The sequence below is a fragment of the Castanea sativa genome, chromosome 2, assembly GCF_040712315.1.
Source record: "Castanea sativa cultivar Marrone di Chiusa Pesio chromosome 2, ASM4071231v1".
NCBI classification, from domain to species: domain Eukaryota; kingdom Viridiplantae; phylum Streptophyta; class Magnoliopsida; order Fagales; family Fagaceae; genus Castanea; species Castanea sativa.
The window spans coordinates 6,145,148-6,157,287 of NC_134014.1; the positions used below are offsets into that span (position 1 = coordinate 6,145,148).

The window sequence follows — 12,140 nt, forward strand, 5'->3', positions numbered from 1 at the left end:
TGAGAGAGAAAGAGAGAGGGGAGCGTGAATAAAAGAATTAGGCATTTATTATTTTAATCCCAAAGCTGAATAAATTTTTTTTTATCTAGCTCTCAGCTACAGTGCTCATGTATTGATGCATGAGCACTGTAGCACTTTAGCTAAAATTTTTAGCTTTCCCTCCACTGCTGCCAAAGGGTTTTTTGGGTTTGAGTGGAGCTAAAATAGCTATATAGCTATTTAGCTCCACTGCTACAAATGCTCTAAATGCTTCTTTCCTATCTTTTACATGTCTGTTTAGAAAAATTTGCTAAATAACATAATTTTTTGAAAATTTTGCTAAATAACACATGATCAAACTTATTTAGTTATATAACATGTTTTCAAACTCGAGTTCCAATGAAACTCGAGTTTACCAAACTCAAGTTCCAAGTATTATGTTTGATCAGATTGTCATAATGCTTGGAACTTGAGTTTGATAAATTTGAGTTTCATTGGAACTCGAGTTTGATAAACTCAAGTTTGACCAATCCTGTCTGTCTTCCCTCTTCATTTTATATTGAGTCTATTGACAAATCCTTGACCTCTCTTTCTCTCTATAAAAGCTTTTAACTTGCAGTCATATTAGCTTGTAAAAAAATTGTATTAGCTTGTACAAAAATTAATGCCTAATTTAGTATATATTTGTTCTTATTTTACATATTTATTTTTCAAAATACCTAATATTATGAGGGCGTTTGGATAGCACAAACGTGCGTCCACGTCCAGTTTTTTTTTTCTTTTTTTATGCTTGTTTGTTACTGTTCATTGGCCATGAACAGTGATTTTAGGCCAATGAACAGTAACTTTTGGCATTAACAGTGTTTTTTAACCATTTAAAAATTATTTTGCTACAGTGTTTTCAGTTTTCAGTTTTTAGCAATAAGTTCTATCCAAACGAACCCTATATTATACATTTACACTATATTTCATTGCTACATCAGTTTTCTTGATTTTTTTAAATGTTTTTTTTTTCACACACAATAACTACCATCCACCCTCTTCCTTCGTTCTCAAGATATGTAAAGAAAGAATTAAAAACTAAATACAAAATAAGTAGTTTCAGTGTAAATTTACATGGTTATTATAGCAACTATGTATTTTTACTCAACTTTGCATGGCCAAAAGTGGGTGAATTAGTTGGCTTAAATATGGTCATTTTTCTATTATACAAGCGATGATGCAAGTGCTCTTAGTCTCATATGCACTATCCTTAAGTCATCTTCTTATGTCACTCTCTTACCTCATCAACCACTAAACAATCCAAACTCATCTTCTTAAGTCATTCTTTAATATTTCTACTAGTCATTGTATAATCTATTTTCTATCCAACTAATCTCATCTACAAACTCATCTTCTTAAGTCATTCTTTAATATTTCTACTAGTCATTGTATAATCTATTTTCTATCCAACTAATCTCATCTACAATACTGTTTCCATACAACGTCCAGCTGTCAGTGTTCAAATTTGCTTTCACGAGTCCCACAAATGTGTTTCTTTTGGTTATAAATTGTTGGCCTTTACATGTCTCAGACTTCAATTATGCTTTACTCCAAAATGGGCTTGCTCAAGCTTCCATTGGTGGTTTTACTTTGCTCAGTTTTTTCTCTTTTGAGTTTCATAGCACTCTGTGATGCCTCAGAGCTCACTGTGAACTTCTTGAAGACTCCCAATGCAAGTTCAGCTCTCAACTCAACCACATTCGTCTTTGAAGTTCTTGTGGGCGGGAGTGGCGCTTGCACCAATTGTAATATCACTTGCAAGGTACGTTAATCTCTAGCAATAATTTGAGCTAGTTTTCCTTGGCTTTTGTTTTGGGTACTCTGCTCTCTCTCTTTCTCCCTCATGAGTTTATATGTTTCATGGATCTTAAGTTAATGTAATGGAGTTGGTTGATCTAAAAAAGTAATTAGCTTCCATTCTATAAGGATGTAATGAGCTTGAATTTTCTTTTTGAGTTTAGACTAATCAAGAAAACAATTTGGAATTCAGTTTATTCATATGTACATATTTTTGTATTTTTCTTTAGTTGATAAGATTATTATAATGAATGATTACTCATATTCATCCTGGCGCCAAGCTAAATTATTGGAATTTTTTTTTGCTTTGTGTATGTGTTTTGCTTTCCAACTCAACGGTAAGTGGGAAGTGAAGAAGCTGCATCATGATTTGATTTATTTGGAAAACTTTGGTTTTTCTCTTGATGTTCATTTGGCTTGTTCCACAAAATAATAGGTTTATGAACTTGTTGGTGCAGTTGGATGATGGCTTTGGCCGCATTAATGCTTCTCAATGTGAAAATGGGACGGTTTTGTGTGAAGGCTTGCAGGATGGAAATCATAAATTTGAGGTTTGCCCCAACGGGACTCAAGGAGTTGGCTGCAGTAGCTATAACTGGACTGTTGGTTAAGAACCTTCCCTTTATTCTTTTTCTAATTGCTATTATATTTTCTTCAATTACCACTCAACTTCAAATAAGACCTTCTTGCTTAAAAGTCTTCAACAGTTATGTCTATGAAGAAATGTTTCCCCTCCCATGCGCTAATATTGTGTTCTTCTTTAGTACCCAATTTCTAATTTAACAAAACCCATCTACTCAATTTTAAATTTTGTATGAACTGCATGTATTTTACCTTTCTATTTTTGTTCTAAAGACTTAAACACGCCCCCACATTGAAGGTTAGTTTGACACTTTATGATGTAACAATCCAGTTTAGCTTTTCTTGCATTCATGCTGACTTGTATTTTGTCTGTACACTTAGCTGATTCATATTATACCTTAACTTTGCAGATACAGTCCCGCCAACGGCAAATATCACCGCCTCAACTGATTTCACAAATGCTCTGAATGTTTCTATAAATATATCTTTCAGTGAGCCCTGTGGACAAGGTTTTGTATGTTCGTCTGTGAATGCTTGCAATGTGAGTAGGTGGCTAACAAACACGAAAAAAAGCCTTTAAATTGATTTTATGTTCTCTCTTTGATTCTTGCATTATCCTAGTATTCCAGAATTGTGGTTTTTTGGTTGATTTGTCTCAAATGGCTTTGGTTGATTTGAGAAAGATAAAATGGAGTTCTCTCTAGTGTAATGGAGTCCACATACAACAAGCAATAATGGTGGATTATCTCCCTAGTAAAGGATTTATTATCAGATCTTTTCCATAATAATATTTTATAATAACACTGCTTGAAACACTTATCAATGTATGATATAATCATCTTTTTAAAATTTTTGAATCATTGACAAATGTCTTGAAATTCCTCATATGGAACTGTCCACCATGTTAATTGTGTAGATGTGTAAATTAAATTCCATAATCTAGGTTCTCTGACTAGTTATGCTGTCTAGACTGAATAATAAACCGAATTTTAACAATTTCATCACTTTTGGAAAACTCTTTACAGCTTTTGGTCCACGGTGATGGCAACGTTATACCAAGCTCGCTCAAAATTCTGCAGCCAAACCTCCTATATTCTGTCCTTGTGGATTTATCATCCACTGCTCAGTCTGGGCGAGTGATTTTGGTAATGGATAAGAATTTTTGTAACGACAGTGCAGGGAACAAATTTGAAAGAAACAAGAATTCTAATTTCACTTTGCGTTTCGGTGAGTAGATTTTATTTCAGGAAGAGTTATATGTGACATGTCCTTTCATATCTATTCTTGTTTTTATCTAATTGATGCCTTGAACTTACTTATTGGCAATTTTTATCATATTAAGATGAATAATCTGGACTATGTATGTAGCTGACCTTGTCTAATTTGATTGATTGATTGTTGTTGTTGTTGTTGTTTCTACTGTTGTCAACGTGTTCTTTACATGCTCTGTTCATTAATTCTACAGATAGACGAAGTATGGTTGTCAACTTAACTACTCATGTTCCCGAAAGGCAACTTGACATTAATGGTGAAACTGGACTGCTGCGAGCAACTAATAATTGTGTTAAACTAAGGATCTGTATAACCTTTTCAGTGCCAGTTCTCAACTCAACTGCAGAAATTTTGAAAGCTCTTGAACCGGAAATTTTATATTCTCTCCCAATGATTCAGGACAAGTTTCTTCATCTGAATGTTACTAAAAATGATACTGGGCATCGCAGATTTGAATTTATGGTCAGATGGTTCTCACAAACTTATTTTATTTTTTTCAGCAATGAGAACAGAAGTCGGTTCATAGGTTAGGAGCCTGTATAGTTGTCCTATGAATTTGGAATGGCTCATTTATTTTTATTTTATAATATGTAATGCACGTCATCATCTTGAATGGGGTCACTTGGAAACAATGGAGCCATTAATTGTATTGGGAAAGTTAAATCATTTTCAAAAATTTTACATGGTTGCACATCTTGAACTTTCCCCTAATATAAAATGCAGAAGGGTACTGATTATCACACAGTTTATTGTACATCATATATACACACTACAAGCTTCATGTTTGAAATGTGGACATCCTTAAAAAATATGAATATTGCATGTGAAATAGTGGACGTTGTTGTGTACAGAGTGTACATTGTGTGTGTGTGTGTGTGAACATTATAGCTATTTCTATCTCTAGGACCTATTTTTCTCCTGCCTTTTCTTGCTTATTAATTTTCACTCTCTACTTTCAGGTTGCTGGATGTATATCTGGCATGGCTATAGTCACAATAGGAATTGATGAAAACTCTATAATAAGCAAACATGGGACTCCAGTTTCCAAAGTTGATCATATTACTTTCCTATTTGGTACGGTTGACAATAGTTTACAAGCGATACAAGGAGAAAATAAATCATTTGTTTGTGGAAAGCTTTAGGTGTATCAAAAAAAAAAAAAAAAGATTATTTGCAATTAGGAAAGCTTTATATTTAAATGTATATTTGTTGGGTGTTTCCTCCTGATAGATATAATTGTGATCTTCAGATTCTTTGAGGCCTATTCCATTGTTGATTACACCACCTTCAGATTCTCTGAGGCCTGATATGAGGTTAAGTACACCCCCTTCAGATTCTTTGAGGCCTGATGTAAATTTGACTATGCTCCACATGAGGACAAGAGAACGCAACATCTTTATGTGGATAGAATTCATGGAGCCTATATATGGCTTCTTCGACGGTTCTAAATTATTAATCCAAGGAGGGGTCTTAGAGAGGCAAGTCATTTCTGGTTACCTTTGTGTCTATGTATATTAACCAGTACATGAACACATACATCACATACATAATGAACCCACACACAATTGAGAAACCATGATGATGACCTTTTTACATACCATTTGGGTTCTTGATGGAAATGCTATTTCAATCAGTATGGCATATTTACTCTTGACATATTTTCATTTTTGTTCCTTTCCACTGATAGTCATTACCATTTTCAGCTTTGACCCAAAACTTGAAGGTGAAAGAAAATATGCTGTAGTGATAAGAGCATTCCATGACCAAAATATTGTATCTGTCTATGTTCCCGAAAATGTAGCTCACGATGTTGCTGGAAACAAAAATCTAGCTTCCGAAACTCTGCTAGTAAGGCCATGTAAGGGTTCTCACTTTTATCTCTTGTTGTCAGCTCAATTGTAGTCCGACAACTAAGCCCTAGATGACACTTTTGAGCTCTTTAATTTTCTTATTTATTACTGATGTAAGGTTAAAAAAATATATACAGATTCTGTGCCCGTAATATCCTTTGTAATTTCTACGCTTGCAACTGCTTCATTTGTGGCGACATCTATTGCTGCCGGGCTGCTTACAGCTTCAACTGCAAGCCTTTCCTCTATTGGGACATTTTCTCCACCATTTTCTTCTGTTTCTGATCCTGCGAGTAATCTTTTTGTATGATATCTAACTCATTTGAACTGTTATTTCATTAATTGATTATTTAGTTATACCATGATTATATGTAGCCTTTTGACAATCAAGAAAAATAATTAGAAATACTGTGGAACAAATTGACCCTTTTCCTCATCCTATAAAAATAATTTTCCTTGATATTTTATACATAAAATCAATCTATATATATATATATATATATATATATATATATATATATATAAGCAAAGCCCTCACGTGAAAAAGTATGAGGTTTTGCCAAGTGATGCATTCTATATAAAGAGAATTGAAATATTCTAATGCCACATCAGAGACAAACAAATTAAATATTTACTTTTTGTTTCATTTAGTTCAATGTTTCAAGACTTTTTGTTCCTCATACATACACACAATACTCTTTGCATTTTAATTCACCATGTTCACCTCTTGCACTTCTACCCCTTTATATATCTACACATGACCCTTCATGCCATCCCATGTCAAATACAACCAAGGAATGAGGGTTTGCATTTTATATTGAATGACAACGGCAATTACGATTTTGATGTAAATGTTGAACGTTGTGAATTTGTGGGTTTTGTAAATGATGTGATTAACTGTGAGTGTTTGGGATATATATTTTGTTTTAGAATTAAGGAGAAAGAGAAAGATAAATTCTATATCAACTTTTATTTTATAATATTCCTCTAAATTTTTTTTTCTTATTACTTCAATTGAATAATTATAATGGATCTGTGTATACAATTTATAATTGTTGAATTATATAATGAACACATTTCTAATAAAACTCTATAACAATTATGTTATAATACATATACAACATTCTCTAAAATTATCTTACATAAAACATTACAACATTATCTATGTATCGCACGGGTAACTTACTAGTTTAATGTATAATTGAGCTCTCTAAATATTTTCATTTTTTTGAGACTTTTGACCATGTTATTCTAATATTGGCAATTTGGATTAAAGATGAGAGAGAGAGAGAGAGGGGGAGGGGGTGGAGTGAGGAACAAATAGCAATAGACACTCAAGAAAGCATCATTCTTGTAGACTTTATCAAACCTTATATATGGTTTTTGGCAGGTAGATTAGTGTAACATACTGTCATTTAAGTATCCTATAAAAATAACTTATCAAATCTTATGAACTGCATCATTCTTGTAGACCTAACTAGCATTTTTCCTTTTCTCTTTCATATAGAGAATGGCAGGCCATATTCAGGTTTTTGCATTTTCTAGATGGTTGGCAGTGACACTGCCAGTGGAGTATTATGAATTTGCAAGGGCTTTGCGGTGGAGCATTCCCTACTTTAGTCTTCCATGGAAAACTGGGCGCACTCACTCAGGTGCTCCTGCCAACCCAGATTCCTACAGCTCTAAAATTCATGATTCAGGAATTTTTCCGGGTGTGCAGCATAGGACTTCTGCATTTAAGAAGTTTCAGCCAGAAGATTATAATAACTTTAAGGTCGAAAAATTCTACTTTTTCTGTGATTTGCTTTTGGCTTCCTTAATCATACAAGGAATAAATTTTTTGATAGAATGCATTGTACACCTGCAGAACAATAATGGACCAGACCCTGTTTCGGATGGGTAAGTTATGGGGCCTCTTATTTCTATCTATTACATGCACTTGCATATGGATTTAAGAGACATAAAAAAAATGGAAATATTCAATTAAGATTTTGTTTCCTCAAAAAATATTCAATATAAATCAGAAAAACTATGAAAGGGATAAAGGAATATTTTGTCAATTTAAAAAGAACTGTTGAATGGAAATTAAATAATTCTAGGAATGGACCATTTGTTATGCTAGTTATTTAGATGAAGAATTTTGTGTAGGTTCTATGAAAAATTAAAACTATTCTTGCTTTGAATTATTTCAAATTATTGATCAAACCAAAAGGACAAAATTTGATACTTAATTCCCTATTATTCATTTCTGTTTAATTCGTGAATTCATCATTTGGATTTTAAAGTGCCACAAACAGAATCATTTATTTTTCAGTTTAATATCTTACTAGATTTTGTCTTGTGTAGGTGGGAGGATTTTAGTAGAACCATGTTCTGGTTAGCCATAATTGGTGGCAGTTTAATACTGTTGCATGCTTTACTCCTTGCCATCCTAAAATTCAGGAAGCAAAAGCAGAGGGGTTATGGAGTACTCGCATTCCCAAGATTTGAAATATTCCTTGTTAATCTTGCAGTGCCCAGTATTTGTGAGGCCTCTGCTGCTCTAATTAGAGGTAACTTGAAAGCCTGTTTCCTTCCCCAACATATGATTCCTTAAATATGCATTTATCATGCAAAATCTGAGTATCAAAAATAATTATGCTACTGGCTTTTGTTTTACTAATTGCAAACCCCATATTAGCTTCTTTAAACTCATTACTTATATTGAATTCATTAATCAAGGAATTGCCTATTTCTCCTTATGATATGCCATAGAATGAGTAAGTTTTTCTACACTACTTTCCAAATATGTGATGGAATTGTGGCCGTGTTCCTGTCTTGTTCAGATAAGTCTTATCGACTTAATAATTATCATATTGGATGGCACCAAAACTGGTCTAGAGTCCCATCTCCTCACATATTTAAGAATTGCAATACAGCTGATGGTTCACACTGTTTGGCATTAACTCAAATCACTTCTCCATGCATGACAACATTCATAGGCATAGTTACCTAACCGCATCATATCAGAGTCATGCAAATGTGTATCTAGAACCAAATTCACATTTTTTGCACATTTACATGCTCTTTATCTTTGGTTTAATGCTAAGAACTTCAAGTACTACATAACTACGTGGCTTAATCTTTTCTCACTTTTGTGAATTAAGGAGGAACAACATCAGGGATTATAGTTGGCACTCTGATTCTGGTTGTTGTGTTTTTTCTACTGCTGGACTTGCTCTGGTTCCTCTCTACCGGTATTACATTTGCAAAGCGAGTTCTATACAAAGAAGATAATCAAGTGATTCAAGTAGGAAGGGGAAATCCCAAAATAGTCCAAGTAATTTTGGGTCCTGGTAATAAAGGCCAGTGGATATTGAACAGGAAACAAAACTCTGATTGCCTAACCATGTTAGCACCTCTATTCGAAGATTTAAGAGGCCCCATTCTCTCTATCACTGCCCCTGATGACGAAGTTGGAGAGGGTTTTAGCGGCACTAACTTGGCTCCACCGAGTTCAGCACAAAATATGTCCCGTTCAACTAGGCCGAGTCGTATTCCCCCGACAAGATCAAGTACCGTAGCAACTCCAGCAGTCCCATTGACGTCCAGCACAAGTGCTCATACACATGGTAATTATCAAAGCATTGCCCCTGATGACAAAACTGAAGAGGTAGAGGTTTCTGGGGGCAGTGTTCCTACACATGCAGAAGCATCTTCTATCCAAAATCTGTTTATGCAACTCAGAATATACTACACATTGATTGAGTCCGTGAGACGCGTTTTGCTAGGGGCTATGGGAGGTGCCTATAAGAATACTTGGTCTTCTACGATTCCCGTTATAATCTTGTTATGCATCACTTCTTTGCAACTCTTCTTCCTTGTTCTCGAGAAGCCATTTATTAAGAGACGAGTTCAATTGGTTGAGATAATCTCGGTTGCCAGTGAAGTATGTTTATTTGCTCTCTTTTTGGTTCTCGTGGACAAGGAATTGTCACCCAAGCAAGAGACTATAGTTGGAGTGTCCATGCTTGTAATTTTCCTGATGGGATTTTTACCACAAATTGTGAATCAATTGTATGCTTTGCGCAGACAGATAAAGAACCTAGACACTGCTAAAAGTTTTCGAACCGGTTTGAGGATAGCTTCATTAGGAATTCTTCTGCTTTTCATCACACAGGATTCTTTGGAAAAGCTAGATATTGTTGGGGATAATACGCCTAATGACACTGGTGACCAAGGGGGTGAAGGGTCCACTAATGACACTAGTGGCCAAGGGGGTGAAGGGTCGACTAACGACACTGGTGGCCAAGGGGATGAAGATACTAATGCAACTGAAAGGAACAAGAACTCTGGGAGAAGGAACAAGAACCCTAAGAACAGGAACAGGAACAGGAACTCATAAACTACTGTGCCAGAAAAATCATGGTTAAACCAACTGGTAAAGGCCGTTACGAACTGTTTGGGGATTGCTTGAGATAATTTGAAGATGGAAGCCAGCTAAGTGACCCGTTAGAATTGTTATTTGATTTATTAGGTGTTATCTTAGTTGCTTAATTAGTTGTTATTCGATAAGCATGTGTGTAAGGCTTTTGTAAAAGCCAATGAACATAATATTGGATTATCTGAATGTTTGTGAGAAAAATCAAACTTATGTATGATTGTTAGGAGGTCCTGGTAACCCCTCAACGCATAACCATAAAATTTCTTTGACATTTACTTTTCATATTTCTCTCTTTTTCTCGCCATATCCAAATCCCCACGTGGGAAAAAAAGGTGCAGCTTGCAGCCAAGGTGGTCATAACCAAAGAGAGAGGAGAGAGAATGTTTCAATAATCTATATATATATAAGTTTAAGCGTAATATTTATTGTTGTTATACTCCTAGTAAGCCACCTCATCCATCACATAGTCTTCTCATATTTATTTTTTACCTTTAAATTTTTTACAATATTAACTATATAGATATAATGATTTTATGAATTCATTTTTGGCAGTTTTAACTTTACATGTTCATCTACTTTAATTTTGATGTTATAACTATATAATAAATCAATGAAAAATGAAAACAAAAGTGATGTCTACATATATTCCTCTTGGGCAGTTTTCAATTTAAGGGAAAATTACACTTTGCTTACTTGTGCTTTGACTGAAAACCATTTTGTCTATCGGTAGTTTAAAAATTGGCACTTTACCCACCTGAGGTTAGCTCAATTTGTCTCCCATTACCCACCTTTGTTAAAAACAAGGATGAATTTATATTTTTGTTACACTTTTATGTCTTGCTCCTCTCAAAACATAAAAAACTAAAAAATCAAGAGAAAAGAAGATCTAAAAGCTAGGTTTTGTAAAAATTAAAACTTAACTTTTACATCTATCTATATATAAAAATGGTGTTTTCCCCTCTCTGTGCATGAACCCAGTTGTCAACCTTTCTTTATTCTATTAAACCTTACTAAGAGAGAGAGTGAGAGGCATCCAAAGTGTGGGGGTGGCGGTGGAGGTGGTGGTACAGTTTTTGCTGATCTCTAGGCATTGGATTTTCTTTGGTTTTCATTTCTTTATTGTTGTTTTGTTTGTTTAGGTTTGTGTTTGTGGTGTTGTGCTTTGCTTTGCCTAGTGTAGTAGAAAAACTAAGTACTACTACTCTTTGAGCTTGAGTTCAAAGCAAGTCACATAAAGAGAAAGAGAGAGAAAAGATAGATAGAGAGAGGTTGCAAAACCCGATGATGCAAACCCGAGAAGAAATGATTAGAATTTGAGGCAAATGTCGTTGATGCCTAGCACGAGGCAATCCTTCTTCTTCTACAACCCCTCCTCATCAATTCTAACCAACCACTTCTGGGAAAAGCTGACTGATCATTCTCTCCAGCAATTCAAGCTTTAAGCCACCCCATCCTCTAGAGAAAAATAGTGGGCTTACCTTTGTTCTGTGCATAAATTCACCATAAACATGGTCCAACTCATTATGGAGCATTCCAACATTAACGGTGATCATTCTGAGAAAACTCCACAAAGTCAATCACCAAAAATACAACAAAATGTATTTTTGGCAATGTATATTAGTAAGGAAATATTTTTCCTCACCAAAAAGTAATATATGGCAACAAAATATGAATTTTGTCACCAATTATAAGAAATTAATAACACTTTGGCGATGAAAAATTAAATTTCATCGCCAATTATGTACTGAAATAAGGGTGCTAGAGGGAAAAAGTGGGCGCAAAACTTATATAATCTATGGCAAAGAAATATTTTGTCGCTAAAAGGTTAATGTTTTCTTTCGTCACACTAAAAGAAACCACTTAAATCATGGAACAATATTGGTGACGAAACGAATTTCGTCACTAAAAGGAAACCAATAGCGATGAAACCGATTTCATCACTAAAAAAATTGCTGAAAACCCTGTTTTAGAAGCCCCTTTGGTCACTCTCATTTTTCAGAAACATACACTTTCACTCTTTCTCCCCCTTCATGCTCTTTCTTCCCCATACGTCGCCGCCGAGCCATTAGCTCACCTCAGCTCTCTCTCGTCGTTCAATCTCTCTTGGCCACAGGCTGCTACCGAGCCACGCCTCCCTCATCATCGGCTCACCTCACCTCACCACTGTTGCTCCACCTCTCCCTATCATCATCGGC

The 12,140-nt window shown here is 34.8% G+C and overlaps 1 protein-coding gene across 1 annotated transcript; it reads left to right on the forward strand.

Moving 5' to 3' along the window:
• The first annotated feature begins 1,563 nt into the window (after positions 1–1,563).
• LOC142624106 (uncharacterized) lies at positions 1,564–10,227 on the forward strand. The gene is made up of 13 exons (XM_075797611.1): positions 1,564–1,783; positions 2,277–2,424; positions 2,811–2,941; positions 3,426–3,627; positions 3,866–4,134; positions 4,632–4,746; positions 4,922–5,150; positions 5,376–5,530; positions 5,660–5,826; positions 7,030–7,296; positions 7,390–7,421; positions 7,869–8,074; positions 8,669–10,227. The coding sequence occupies exons 1-13, from the start codon at positions 1,577–1,579 to the stop codon at positions 9,904–9,906; spliced, it is 3,366 nt and encodes a 1,121-aa protein (XP_075653726.1). The 5' UTR covers positions 1,564–1,576; the 3' UTR covers positions 9,907–10,227.
• Positions 10,228–12,140: the final 1,913 nt, after the last annotated feature.